Source organism: Embiotoca jacksoni, unplaced genomic scaffold (assembly GCF_022577435.1).
Source record: "Embiotoca jacksoni isolate LCO1_2020_lvr unplaced genomic scaffold, fEmbJac1.0.p SCAF_27, whole genome shotgun sequence".
NCBI lineage: Eukaryota > Metazoa > Chordata > Actinopteri > Embiotocidae > Embiotoca > Embiotoca jacksoni.
The window spans coordinates 243,611-258,404 of record NW_027185378.1 but is presented as its reverse complement, the minus strand read 5'-3'; the positions used below and the strand labels follow the sequence as shown (position 1 = coordinate 258,404).

At 45.6% G+C, this 14,794-nt stretch overlaps 1 protein-coding gene across 14 annotated transcripts in view; it reads left to right on the top strand.

The window, feature by feature from the left end:
• Positions 1–14,794, top strand: part of actn1 (actinin, alpha 1) — a 34,164-nt gene that overhangs the window by 11,196 nt on the left and 8,174 nt on the right. For 5 of the 14 annotated variants that reach the window (XM_069160486.1, XM_069160485.1, XM_069160492.1 and 2 more), the window contains exons 2-8: positions 4,140–4,254; positions 4,475–4,594; positions 9,660–9,746; positions 10,392–10,479; positions 10,583–10,661; positions 12,581–12,662; positions 13,204–13,289. In XM_069160486.1, the coding sequence (XP_069016587.1) occupies positions 4,140–4,254; positions 4,475–4,594; positions 9,660–9,746; positions 10,392–10,479; positions 10,583–10,661; positions 12,581–12,662; positions 13,204–13,289 (657 nt within the window). Of the gene's footprint in view, positions 1–2,100; positions 2,474–4,139; positions 4,255–4,474; positions 4,595–7,519; positions 8,008–8,564; positions 9,747–10,391; positions 10,480–10,582; positions 10,662–12,580; positions 12,663–13,203; positions 13,290–14,346; positions 14,433–14,794 lie in introns of those variants that run through there. The other 9 variants (XM_069160484.1, XM_069160491.1, XM_069160489.1 and 6 more) reach the window with 5 other exon arrangements.

Genomic DNA, 14,794 nt, shown 5'->3' with positions numbered 1-14,794 from the left:
CTCTCAATGGAACATCCAGGATGATGAAAGATGATGATGGTGGTGGTGATGATGGTCATGATGATGATGATGATGATGATGATGATGGTAAAGATGAAAGATGATTTTCATGATGATGATGATGATGGTAATGGTGATGATAATGGTTACTATGATCAGCCTCAGAGATGAACTCTCTCCATCACAGACGTTCTCTGGTAGGAAACTTGTGTTGTGTGTGTGTGTGTGTGTGTGTGTGTGTGTGTGTGAGCATGAGCGTGAGCGTGAGCATGGACGTGGGCATCCAAGCTGGTCGTTGGCGGGTCTTCAGGCTTACATGGTTGTCATAGCAACTGCCCATTTGTCGGGTGCTCTGCAGCATCTCTACACCCAGGCTGCTCTGTGAAATGAACACACACACACACACACAAACACACACACACACACACACACACACACACACACAAATATGCACCAGGCTGCTTCGGGACAGTAAACATCAGTTCACTGGTCACACAGTTCTTTATCAGTCTGCTTCGCAGCTCTGTCAGCAGCACTCGTGTGTGTGTGTGTGTGTGTGTGTGTGTGTGTGTGTGTGTGTGTGTGCGCGCGCGCGTGTGTGCATGCTGAAGCAGCAGCAGTAGATAAGTGTGATGAGACGAGTCTGCTGAGTCGGCGGTTTCTCGAAACAGCCTGGCTGGATGGATGCTGCACCTGAACAACACTTCCTGTTGTCTGCACAGTGTGTGTTTGTGTCGGTGCGCGCCCAGCTGAATCCTCCAGACGGGGATGAATGATGACATCTGACCCCTTGCACTCAGACTCCTAGATGATGTTCAGTGTTTGATAGTTTGAATGTGATGTCTGCACATCGTCGTTCTTCTGTCCTCCTGCGGTTCTGACTGGTTCTGTCCGGCAATTCTGTCTGGTTCTGTCTGGCCCATTTGCCAAGGTGGGTTTGATGTTCTGGAGTCTATCTGTGTACCAGATGAGCGGAGCCTCTTTGCTGCAGCCTGCAGAGCATCCAGACGTTTGACTTTTCTCCTGCTGAGCTGAAGGCAGCAGAACTCTGCTGGACCGGTTCCCGTCTCACCAGTTCTCCTCTCACATGCACAGAGGCCCGTTTCCTCTCCTTTCTCCAGTTTAATTTGTGCTGAATATGCTGTATGTGGCTGTTTTGTGAGTTTCACAGGGACTCCGATGTGCATTGTTGAAAGCTCCTTCCTGCGTGACGTCTGCCTGCTCGTCTACTCGTCCTCTCCTGAACTGCTCGGCTCTCTGGAGCTGGACGGCTTCACTTGAAGGATTGTACTAATATGGTGCTGGCAGAGGAGCAGGAAATATTTTCCTTTTTGAGGCTGATTAATGGAGTGGGAGGAGGAAGGGGAGGGGGTGTTAAGGCAGAGAGGAAGGTGAGAAAGTTTCACTGTCAGCAGAAACGGCTCTTTTTAATGTTACAGTTTTGTGTCACTGAACTGAACAGGAAGTACTGTAAATGTTCACAGTTCAAATCACACTCCAAGTTTTTGTTGAATCTGAAGTTAATATATTGTTATTTTATGCTAGTTCATGTTAACATGAAGGTCTCCTCACCAATCAGGGAGTGGCCACGTGCCAATGGCAGCAATACTTCAAGCTGATTGGTCACGGGCTGCTCCAATAGTTTCAAAGTGAAGCTGAGGTTTACACCTGCGAGGATTCACTGAGTGAAGACTGACAGTTTATGTCAGGCTCCTTATTTACTATGCTGTGTGCTACTTGAAGGTGGAGCTGTGTGGAGCTGCGTGAAGCTGCGTGAAGCTGAATCTACATTGAGCTACGTAAAGCTCGCTGCAGACAGTAGAGTGTCTTTCTGTCTGTCTGCTGGTTCCTCTTGTTTTGTGTGCAGTGAACAGACTAATGAGCCTCTGGTGCTGCAGTCTGTGAGCTGGAGCTGAGATCGTTGTGGGAAAACAGTCGCATGTAATGATGCTGACTGGGAACTTTCCCCAAATTTGATGCAGAGCAGATTCTTCCTCCTCCGGACCCCCGTTGTTTTTGGAGCCCGCCTCAGTTCTGGGAGTCTGACAGCAGAGAATGGAGGGGGGAGGTTTACGTGCCTCCACTTCCTCCCACAGACTCTCACTCTGCTACACGACGGGTTGTTCAACCAGACAGACGAGAACAGTTCTGGTCTCCAGCAGCAGACATGTTAACAGCTCACTGACATTCATCGCACATACATGACACACGGAAGCATCACACGGAAGCATCACACGGGACATTACACGGACACACGGACGCATCACACGCCACAGAGCTGCATGCATCCATCTGCAGTCATACATGTTGTCCTCAAAGCCACCAGACTCCTTTGATTAAAAACAGTCGTTTTACCTGACAGAACACTGGTCGTTGTGGTGTTTGTTTGTTTGGATATTTTTCAAACACCAACAGCACACAACACAAACAAAGTTACTGAAGGAGGCAGTGGAGGACTCCAGGGATCTGTCAGGTAAAATTATGTTTTTATTAGAGGAGTCTGGTGTGTTTGAGGAGATGGATGTAGCAGCTTCACTTCACTGATGTGAATAGAGCCCACTTTTAGGGGCTAAAGTAGCTTCCATCTGTTAGCTGTTGTTGTTGTTAGCTGTTAGCTTCCGTCTGTTAGCTGTTGTTGTTAGCTGTTAGCTTCATCTGTTAGCCTGTGTTGTTAGCTGTTAGCTTCCATCTGTTAGCTGTTGTTAGCTGTTAGCTTCCATCGGTTAGCTGTTGTTGTTAGCTGTTAGCTTCCATCTGTTAGCTGTGGTTGTTGTAAGCGGTTAGCTTTCATTTGTAAGCTGTTGTTGTTTTAACTGTTAGCTTCCACCTGTTAGCTGTTGTTAGCTGTTAGCTTCCATCTGTTAGCTGTTGTTGTTCTTAGCTGTTAGCTTCCATCTGTTAGCGATTGTTGTTCTTAGCTGTTTGAATATTACACTAAAAGGCGTGTTACAGACTCCTGCTGGCTGGTTGGAGTAACGCTGCTCTGAGTCAGCCGGCCCTCTGAGAGGCTGCAGTAATCTGCCTGTGAGAACACCTGAAGGGCTGAAGTATGGAGACAACATAGCCTGGGGCCTCTGTCAGGAGATAGAGCACCATATAATCTGTCCTCTTCCTTCACCTCTCCCACAGCGTCCACTGAGTCCCCTTCTGCTCTCTCATTGGCTCCAATGCCACCACACACCAACAAAAAGGCCCAGCTCCTCCCCACATCACTTTATTGCTAGTTGTGGAAACCTCAGAGTGATGTCATCATGAGCATCTCTTTTAAGTGTTTTTTGTTCTGCAGCAGTGGAGAGAGACACTGAGTCTTTCATGAGGCCTGGCTCGGTTCCTGCCGCTCCTCCTGCAGCTCCTCCTGTCACTCCTCCTGCCACTCCTCCTGCAAACATGGCTCCTGATGTTGGGCCTGGCTCTAATTAACCCAGGAGCTTGTAAAAAAGCATTCACAGCAGGGTGCGTGGCGGGTCCACTCCTCATGCCAGCTACTGTTGGGCAGCTCATATCCAGCTCCACATGTTCTCTGTTAGAGAGCCAGCAGCGGTGGAGGAGGAGGGTGGGGGTGGAGGAGAAGGTGGAGGTAGAGAGTGAGGGAGGAGGTGGAGATAGAGGGTGGAGGAGGTGGAAGTAGAGGGTGGGGTGGAGGTAGTAGCTGGTAGTTAATATTAGTAGTTGGTACTTACTGTTTGTCCTAATAGTTAGTATTTGTAGTTAGTATTAGTAGTTGGTATTGGTAGTTAGTATTTGTTGTTCGTATTAGTGGTTAGTACTTAGTATTAATAGTTAGTATTAGTTGTTGTTAGTACTAGTAGTTGGTAGTTACTGTTAGCCCTAGTAGTTGGTATTAGTAGTTGTTGGTAGTTAGTATTAGGAGTTTGTAGTTATTATTATTAGTTGGTAGTTGGTCTAGTTAATAGTTATTGGTATTAGTTAGTAGCTATTAGTTATTATCCTCCAGCGCGGCCTTTATACAGGCGTTCATGAATAATTAACCCTGCTCACTCTGATGATGCTCTGACTGTTGATCTGGTGCCTCCATCAGGCTTTATCACTGAATACCTACAAACTACAAACACTCCCATGAGTCTCGGCTTTTCTTCATGTCGAGCCTCCTGACTGACGGTTTGTGTCTTCGCCTCCAGACGTTCACAGCCTGGTGTAACTCTCACCTGAGGAAGGCCGGCACGCAGATTGAGAACATCGAGGAGGACTTCCGGGACGGCCTGAAGCTCATGCTGCTACTGGAGGTGATCTCAGGTGAGTTTACTGAGCAGGATTACCTGGATAAAACAGGATCCTCCTTAAAGGAATAGTTCCACATGTTCATGTCTCTCTGACTGGTCAGTGAGAAGATTAGTGAAAATAAAAGTCTCCATCTTCTGTGATGGCTTATGAGACACATTTAAATAGAAATTATTTGATGTGTTGTGGATATATTTAATAGGTAGAGACGCACTGAGTGAGTTTTTGTCTGCAGGCGAACGCTTGGCCAAACCAGAGAGAGGGAAGATGAGAGTCCACAAGATCTCCAACGTCAACAAAGCGCTCGACTTCATCGCCAGCAAAGGAGTGAAGCTGATTTCTATTGGAGCAGAAGGTGGGTAATGTCACCGTACAGCGACCTGTCACAGACTTTCCCTCACTACGCTGCACTCGCTACACGACACTCACTACATTACACTCACTACGCTACACTTACTACTCTACACTCACTATTCTACACTCACTACGCTACACTCACTACGCTACACTCACTACACTACAATCATTACACTCACTACACTACACTCACTACAATCACTACACTCACTACATTACACTCACAACACTACATGCACTACATTGCACTCACTACACTACACTATACTCACTACATTACACTCACTACACTTACACTACACTGCACTCACTACACTCCACTCACTTCACTTCACTTCACTTCACTTCACTTCACTTCACTTCACTTCACTTCACTTCACTTCACTTCACTTCACTTCACCTCACATCACTTCACTACACTACACTTTCCTACACTACACTTTCCTACACTCAGACGTTTGAATCTCAGAGGACAGAAATTCTTTTGTAAAGTGGAGTTATTTTTTTTTTGCAGTTCGGTAGAAAGACTCATAAACCAGACCAACATTCCAGACAGATTAGCCGGCTGAATCCCCTCCTGGTCCTGTTGCCTGCTAACTGTGGAGGGACAAGTCGAGGGCCCGCCTCTCCTCCGCTCATCAGGGGGTCTGTTGTTGGGGAGGGAGGAGGGGGCAGTTTCCAATGGACTTAAAGGGATTTGAGCTCCTCCCCCAGGTGGATCAGTGGTGTTCATTAGAGATAATCTCAGCTCCTATCTGCATGTGTTGTAAATGCTAAGCATGCTAAGATCTTCACAGGGACAATGCTAACATGCTTATGTTTAGCACATATGCTTATGATATGATTTATCTGTAGAGTATATAACAAGTAGTTTCGACCCAGCAATCTGATTGGTCAACTGCACATCTTGAACGCGCTTAAACCACCATGAAGCACACCTTGCTCATCACTAGACATATCACTCCACCTTCTCAATGGGAATATGTAATTGGAATTGAATTTCATATCATATGCAATATAATGTTGTTTTTACTTGTTATAGGTCTATTAAATGTGACCCATTTGGTGAAATCGGGTCTCTTTTGGTCCTTTCTGGTCACCCCAAGCTCCCGTACCGCAACACCACGGATAGTCGCGCACTTAAAATCCTAGCGGTGTTGTTGTGCTCTTCCTCTTTTCTGAAGTGGGTCGAGTATCGATCGTGTGGATTTCAATCAGCTGTTACTGATCGTCTGTTACATCACGCATCACAAGCTGCATCATGAGCTGCATCACAAGCTGTGCAACATGCCTTAATGATGACTGTGCGGTCACAGTCATCAAGCCGGTGCTTGATTGGTTATGTCTAACACGACACATCTTAAAAAGAAATCAAAATCTTAAAACTATGAGTCCATCGATATATTTTTTTCATCAGATATCTTGGTTACAAACAGACTGAGCTAGCTAAGCAGTTTAGTGTTTCTATGTGCTGTATTTATTCAGTTTGAGAAACAATCTCTAGAAAGCAATAAAACAGAATAGAAATCCTCTCTTTTGCTAAGGTCGATGCTAAGGGTCAGACTACTTCCTGGAGTGGTAAACATTACATACATTACATTCGCTCCTACTGACATGACTGATTGTTTTCCAGTTGGTAGTCATACCAACAGATGTATTGCCATGGAAATGGAGATCACACTAGTTTTTTATTTTGAAAGTGAATTGCCCCACAATACGAATACATTTTGATGACATATTTTATTCAGATATTTTATTATTGGCACGGCAGTGACACAGTCTGTAAGCATCACTGTCGTGTCAATAATCATGTTAAGCCACATCCTCGAGTGTAATTTTGCTTAATTATCTACTGACAGCTACAGACATCTACTGACATCTGACTGACAGACAGCTGAGCTGCTGCGCTCTGACTCTGATTGGATTAAAGGGAGAAACAAAAGATTACCGAAGGCCGGCAAACAAGGCGACCTGAGGACAGGAGTCTCATTATCAACAACACACTCTGATGATTAGCATCCCTGTAGTGCCAATAATCACATTAAACCACACCCTCCAGTGTAATATTGCTTAATTATATACAGACATCTACTGATATCTACTGACATCTCCAGACATCTACATCAACTGACATCTGCAGACATCTGCAGACATCTACTGAAATCTGCTGACATCTACAGACATCGAACAGACTGATTGGCTCTCATTGACTCTGATTGGATTAAAGGGAGAAACAAAAGATTACCGACCACCGGCAAACAAGGCGACCTGAGGGCAGGAGTCTCATTATCAACCACACACACAGACACACTCTGATGATTAGGTCATCATGTTTCATTCATGAATACGTTGCTCCTCACGGCTTTGAAATATAACAGAACATGTTTAAATGAGTTGAACTGATTCATCTCCATAATGTGTGGTACGATGTGGATGAAACACTAGAAGGCTTTTAATTTGAAACAGATCCAGGAAGTTGCTTTTCCATTAGAGACTGTGAACAGGCTGTATTATCTGATTCCCTGTGTAACGTAGTTTGTTAATGACTAATGGTGCCTATAAAGACTTCTGGTACACTGAAGAGTAAAGCGAAGACGTGCTGGCGCTGTGACCTGCTGAGTTCTGTCCCACTTTGTGTAAAAAGCTGGACTTGACGAGCAGCTCTGTCGTTAGCCTCAGCTGTGCTTTGAGCTAAAGCTTAAGCATGCTAAGGTGCTCACAGGGACAATGCTAACATGCGTACGTTTAGCAGATATGATTTATCTTAGTTTAGCATGTTAGCCTCACAGCAAAAAGGTTCCGGGTTCGAATCTGGGCCTGGCCTTTTCCATGCGGAGTTTGCATGTTCTCCCTGTGCCTGCGTGGGCCCTCTCCGGGTGCCCCGGCTTCCTCCCACCATCCAAAAACATGCACCTCAGGTTAATTGGTGGTTCTAGAAATTGCCCTTAGGTGTGAATAAGAGTGTAAATGATCTTTGTTTCCGTCTGTCTCTATGTGGCCCTGTGATAGACTGGCAACCTGTCCAGGGTGTACCCTGCCTTTGCCCTAAGTGAGCTGGGATAGACTCCAGCCCCCCGTGACCCTGTTCAGGATAAAGCGGGTATAGATAATGGATAGCATGTTAGCATGCTAATGTAACCCACATTAGTTTTACCAGCAACTAAAGGGTTAACTCAAACATGCAATACCGACGTTCACCAGAGGGGGCGCTGTGGTGCACGTCGGGAGATCAAAGCCTTCTGGTAGACGACCCTTTATGCCTCGAATGAAACAGCAGCGTCATGATCTACACCATGAAGAATCTCATTTGGTTGATTTTTGCTCACTGCTTTTGAGGATCTTTATTTATTTGATCGTTAACCAGACCAACTCCGAAGGAAAAAGTTTCTTCAAGTCTGAGAAGAATCTCCGGTGAGTGACGAATGCGTTGCTAAGAGTTAGCCGTTGCTGTAGAGCTACAAAGAAGGACAGTTGTTTAGTTGGGCTAAAGATACCGATCAGGAGAGAAGAGAAAAAAACCAGTCGGAGATAAATATTAAATTGTTGTTGAATATTATTTTACGTGGTTGATATCTGTGATTGTGGAGCTACATGTGACCGACGGGGCTAGTTAAGCGCTAGCTAAGTGCTGGGGGTTAATGCGTCGGGAGCTGTTGAGGCGAGCGGGAACGATGACGTCATTTTCTTGTTTTAGCGCCAGAAGTAAACGGTCAGATTGAGAACAGTGTTGATTGTGTTGCTTAGTAACGGTGGACGTTTAAATAATGTCTGTTAGGTATAAGTGATAGATGTCACTGAGACATGAGTACATGTGTGTGTGAAATATGTTGGTATGTTAATATTGACCATAGTGAATATTATATATATATATGTGTGTGTATACTATTTTACTGGTCATTTACTGTTACACCAACAATAGAGTTTAGAAATTATAGTACTGACATCGTATTCAATTCTGCTGCATGCAGATTGGTTTTTTTGTATGGATCTGTGATGGAGACAGCGATCCCCAGAAACCTCCACAGAGCGCTGGAGCTGAGTGACCCTGTGATCCCTGATCATCTTCTCCGTGGGTGAAGCTGCATTTGGTCTTCTTGGATTCTCCTGCCGGAGCACCAACGAGCAAGAAGATTCAGATAAGAGTTAGGCTGAGAGCCTACAGACATACACTACCCGGGTAGTAGGCTGAAAGACAATAGACTGAAACTGACTGACTGTGAGAGAAATACCGGTATTGGGGTTATTATTTGAATTTGTTATTTTTCTTTTATGTTGTTCCCTTGATTTTCTGTGTGTTAATAACTATAATAAATTGCAGTTCAGTTCCTTGTTTTAAACTGCAAACATTTGCCGTGTTTCATTCACTCCCAGAGCGACCTAAAGACAGTCCTAAACTAAAACACAAGAAATCTACTGTGTTACATAGATACTACACTAACATTTGCGAATTATCATTAAACGTAAAGATCAGACTACACAATATATCTGAGAGTTCCTGCGTAGTTGGGGAGGAGGGTCGAGAACCTGTCAATCACAGCTACAGAGGCTATATGTTTGGTGGACTGTCGCCCTATTGGTCGACGTCCAGGAACACGTGGTAGGGTACGTCAGAGCAGGCGGTTAAAACAAAAAAACTCTTGACACGTTAAACTTCTGGTCGGGATGTCATGTCGCTGTTCTTCAATGATGTTACACTAAAAAACCCGTTCATCGTTCCTGACCTTCATATTCAGACTTACTGGAATAAATCAGTGAATATCTGTTTGAATTCATGAAGTGTGATCCTGATATTAAGTCCTGTGAAATTAAATGTTGTAGATATAAAAAGGTTTCAAACCAGAGGACTTCTGCAGTATTAATCTGAATGTTGGAGCACGTTTCATGGTGATCCATTTCATAGTTAAAAAAGACAAATGTCCAGCTGTTGAGGAAGATTCAGGGAAGGTGAATGTCTGCAGGAAGTTTACATCAGTACATGAAAGGTGAGACCACGTCACCTGACACACTGATGATGTCATCTCCTGAAAGAAACCTGATGATGTTGATCTTGATTCTCTCCTCAGAGATCGTCGATGGCAATGCCAAGATGACACTGGGAATGATCTGGACCATCATCCTCCGCTTCGCCATCCAGGACATCTCTGTGGAAGGTAGTGTGTGTGTGTGGCTGGCTCTCTGTGTCTCTCTGTATGTGTGTGTGTGTGTGTGTGTGTGTGTGTGTGTGTGTGTGTGTGTGTGTGTGTGTGTGTGTGTGTGTGTGTGTGTGTGTCTGTGTGTAGGTGACCTGTGCGACCCGGTCCGGTTCCACGGTGAACGTTCTTAATGCACTTACAGTAAAATCCAATTTAAATGTCAGCCGTGATCAGCTGTGATTTGTGGTGGCTCTGATTTCCACTCCGTGGACAGGTAGTCCACCTCCACCTGACAGCTAGTCCTCCTCCACCTGACAGTTAGTCCACCTCCACCCGACAATTAGTCAACCTGACAGTTAGTCCACCTCCACCTGACAGGTAGTCCTCCTCCATCTGACAGTTAGTCCACCTCCACCCGACAGTTAGTCAACCTGACAGTTAGTCCATCTCCACCTGATAGTTATTCAACCTGACAGTTAGTCCACCTCCACCTGATAGTTATTCAACCTGACAGTTAGTCCTCCTCCACCTGACAGATAGTCCTCTTCCACCTCACAGTTAGTCCACCTCCACCTGACAGTTAGTCCTCCTCCACCTGACAGTTAGTCCACCTCCACCTGACAGTTAGTCCACCTCCACCTGATCTGTCCTCTCCACCTACAGAGACATCCGCTAAAGAAGGCCTTCTGCTGTGGTGCCAGAGGAAGACTGCCCCCTACAAGAACGTCAACATCCAGAACTTCCACATCAGGTGAGGCTGGGGGCCTTTAAAGATTGAAGTCTGATTCTTTTTATTTCCATCTTCTCGCCACGTTCCACCTCCTGAACCAGAAGGTCTCTCCTCCTTCTCACAGCTGGAAGGATGGCTTGGGTTTCTGTGCTCTCATTCATCGACACCGTCCGGAGCTCATCGACTACGGAAAACTCCGCAAGGTGAGTTACTTTATTAATCCCCGAGGGGAAATTTTTTCGCTACAGCAGCATACAGAAGCAATAATAGAAAAGCAATAAAATAGCAGTAAAATAGCAGTAAAAAATATTAAATATAAAATGCACAGTATATACAGTACAGCATATATCTATATATATTATTATATATATTATATATATAATAATATATTATTATATTATACAAACAACCAAGAAACACAGTCAACAGTGTTATTGTTATGTGATGGATTTTGCCAGAGGTGAGTTATTGTACAGTTTTATTGCTGTGGGCAGTAATGATCTCCTGTATCTGTCCTTGTGACAGCGGAGCTGGAGGAATCTTTTGGAGAAAGTGCTCCGCTGTCCCTGCAGAAGGTGGTGGAGAGGGTGGTCAGGATTATCCAATATGGATAATAGTTTGTTCAGCGTCCTCCTCTCCACCACCTTTTCCAGGCTGTCCAGTTTGTAGCCGATGATAGAGCCGGCCTTCTTAACCAGTTTGTTAAGTCTGTTGGTGTCACCGGCTCCAATGCTGCTCCCCCAGCAGACCACAGCGAAGTACAATGCACTGGCCACAACAGACTGGTAGAACATCTCCAACATCTTGCTGCACACATTGAAGGATCGAAGTTTCCTCAAGAAAAAGAGTCGACTCATCCCCTTCTTGTAGACAGCGTTGATGTTGGTCTTCCAGTTCAGTCTGTTGTCGATGGACACACCCAGGTACTTGTACTCCTCAACCATGTCCACCTCCTCTCCCAGGACTCTCAGCGATTGTGGAGCCGTCGTCTTCCTCCTGAAGTCGACCACCATCTCTGGTCTTGGCCACGTTCAGGAGCAGGTGATTTCTTCCCGCCCACTCCACAAAGTCCTCCACTACTGCCCTGTACTCATCCTCCCGTCCATCCCTCATACACCCTACCACTGCAGAGTCATCAGAGAACTTCTGCAGATGGCAGGACTCTTGAGTTGTACTGGAGGTCAGTTGTGTATAAGGTGAACAGGAAGGGGGACAGAACAGTTCCCTGAGGAGCTCCAATACCATTGACCACCGTATCAGACAGCACACTGCCCAGACGGACAAACTGTGGTCTGCCTGTCAGGTATTCAGTGATCCAGGAGACGGTGGACGCGTCCACCCCCACCACCCGCAGCTTCTCACTCAGTAGCAGTGGTTGGATGGTGTTGAATGCACTGGAGAAATCAAAGAAAGTGATTCTCACAGAGTCACCGGTTCCATCCAGGTGAGACTGAGCTCGTTGCAGCAGGTAGATGATGGCATCGTCCACTCCCACATGAGGCTGGTACGCAAATTGCAGCGGGTCCAGTGAAGATTTCACCAGCGGCCTGAGGTGTGCCAAGACCAACCTCTCCAGCACCTTCATCACGAGATGTGAGTTGTGTTGGTCCACGTGGAACCAAACACACACAGATGGGAGTCACTTTATTTTAAATCAAATCAGTGCATGAGGAGACGAAGATCAAACCTTCTGATTAAATAAAGTGTTCTTCTTAAGTGGATGTTTCCTTCTGATGGATGAAATCCTCAGACTTTAAACCTTCTGCCACTGATTGTACCTGTTTCTTGTATGAGTAGCAGAGTCGTGTGTTTGGTCACAAACAGTTAATGAGAAATATAAGTTAAGAAACTATCTGTAGACTTCTTCACAAACAGGAGCTTTAATTCTAAACATCATAAGTCCTCTCAGCTCCTTCGTCTGGTTTCCAGCTGTTCGAGAAATAATTTCACATTTTGGGAACGCACTGATTTCTTTTTTTGCTGTTCGTTAGCTTAGCATAAACACTGGAAATGGGGGGAGACAGCTAGCCTCGCTGTGTCTAAAGCAGTTATAACTCTTCCTTCAGAACCATTTATTCCTCAGAAGCTGTAGAACTTGACGGTCTGCTGGTTCTGTTGACAGGACGACCCGATGACCAACCTGAACACCGCCTTCGATGTAGCCGAGAAGTACCTGGACATCCCCAAGATGTTGGACGCAGAAGGTGAGCAGAGTCCAACAGTGAGGTGATGATGAGGAGGGAAACCTTCCTCCTGTTTACAGACCACAATATTCTCAGTCAGTCTGCACCACCCTGCAGCTCTGCAGGTGAAAGTCTGCACCCCCCTGCAGCCTGAAAGCTACACCCAGCGGTTAACCAGGTGTGCAGAGGTGGAGTGATCATCAAACTCCTTTTACACATTACTCACCTGCAACTGAAGTAATCTCACATGTTCACATCTGCAGCACTCGGGTGCTACATTTCACCATCTACATTCCACCACCCATATTCCACCACCTATATTCCACCAACTACATTCCACCAACTACATTCCACCACCCACATTCCACCACCTACATTACACTACCTACATTACACCACCCACATTACTAGTCTACTAGTACACATTAGCGCTTCATAAATATTATTTATGTGATGAGCTCAATTTTTTTTTCATTGAACTGTTTTCTGTTTAAAAACTTCCACCCTCCTCCACCTCCAAACTCCACCCTCCACCATCCACCCGACCTCTTCTCTCCCACAGACATTGTGGGCACCGCCCGTCCGGATGAGAAAGCCATCATGACCTACGTCTCTAGCTTCTACCACGCCTTCTCAGGCGCCCAGAAGGTATCCTGGATGCAGCGTCTCTTTCCTCTTCCTCCTTGTCCTTCCTCTTCCTTTTCCTCCTTGTCCTTCCTCTTCCTCCTCCTCTCCCATGGTTTTACCTCCATGTGTTTCTCCTAACAGCCTCCTCTCTCTGCAGTGCACAGCGGCGCCCCCTGCAGGGGTCACTCTCCTTTTCTTTCCGCATGGTTCACGTCACCAAATGCATGATGGGAAACTCTGTTCTGACAGGCGACGATAACAAGTGTGTCTCCAGTTCAGTGTAGTGCTGAGTGGGAGGAACACCAGCTTCATCTGATAATGATAATGATGACGATGATAAAGATGACTGAGTGTAGTTACAGGTGGAGGTGGAGCAGTATAAACAGACCGCTATGTTCAGCTGAGGGTCGCTTCCTCCTCTGTGTCGCTCCTCCCCCTGTGTGTGGCTCCTCCTCCGTGTCGTGGTAAGGAGGAGCAGGGTCATTTGACAGGCCAGCAGATGTAGTTTTACCACAGCTGTGTTCATAAGCGGAGAGCGGCAAGCTCCGCCTCCTTGGGACGAGTCTGACTAAGGGACGACCTACGGTGGCTTCTTTATGTCAACGAGTTTCATGTCAGAATGCAAAATTAGAAAGTTTACGAGGCCGTTGGCAAGTAGAAAATTCATATCAGAGAAACACTTTTTATATAGTTTATACTATATATATGCAAGTATATATCTATATAACTATATATCTATATACCTCTACCTGCTCTCACCTCCTGCCTGAAGATGAATCTGATCTCAGACTGAAGACGGACTGTAGGTAGACTGGAGATGACTTGTGATTGCGCCCCCTGCTGTCCTTTTGTCTCTGCAAACTTATACTCTTGTGCATGTCTCTCTCCTGATCTCTCTTCTGTCCTCTCCCCTGTCCTCTCTCTTGTCCTCTCTCTTGTCCTCTCTCTTGACCTCTCTCTTATCGTCTCTCCTGTCCTCTCTCCTGCCCTCTCCCTTGTTCTCTCTCCTGTCCTCTCTCCTGTCCTCTTTCTTGTCCTCTCCTGTCCTCTGGCCTGTCCTATCCTGTCCTCTGTTCAGACATCATTAGCACCTTGAGGCCCGATGAGAAGGCCATCATGACGTATGTGTCGTGTTACTACCACGCGTTCTCAGGCAAACAGAAGGTGAGAAATAAAAAGATGAATCTTCTCAGGTAAACTGTCAGCAGCTGGTGGAGACCAAAACAGAGCCAAAAGAGAAAAGAATGCTCATGAGCTGTATTTTCTGGATGGGAAATGGGAAGTGAAGTCACTACTTGTTTCTGCAGCCACAGAGAAGTCAAATAGGAAGTTATTTCATCTTTAAGTGCTTGAATCAAATATTATATGAAGGCTAGTTTAAATATTTATACATCAGACTTCATGAATTCAAGTCGACTCTGACACATCACATAGTGTGATGTCACTGAAGAACGGTGATGTGTGAACATGAACAATGATCGGTTCGGGTCTGAGCAGGATTATTTAGGGTTAGGATTAGAATTATT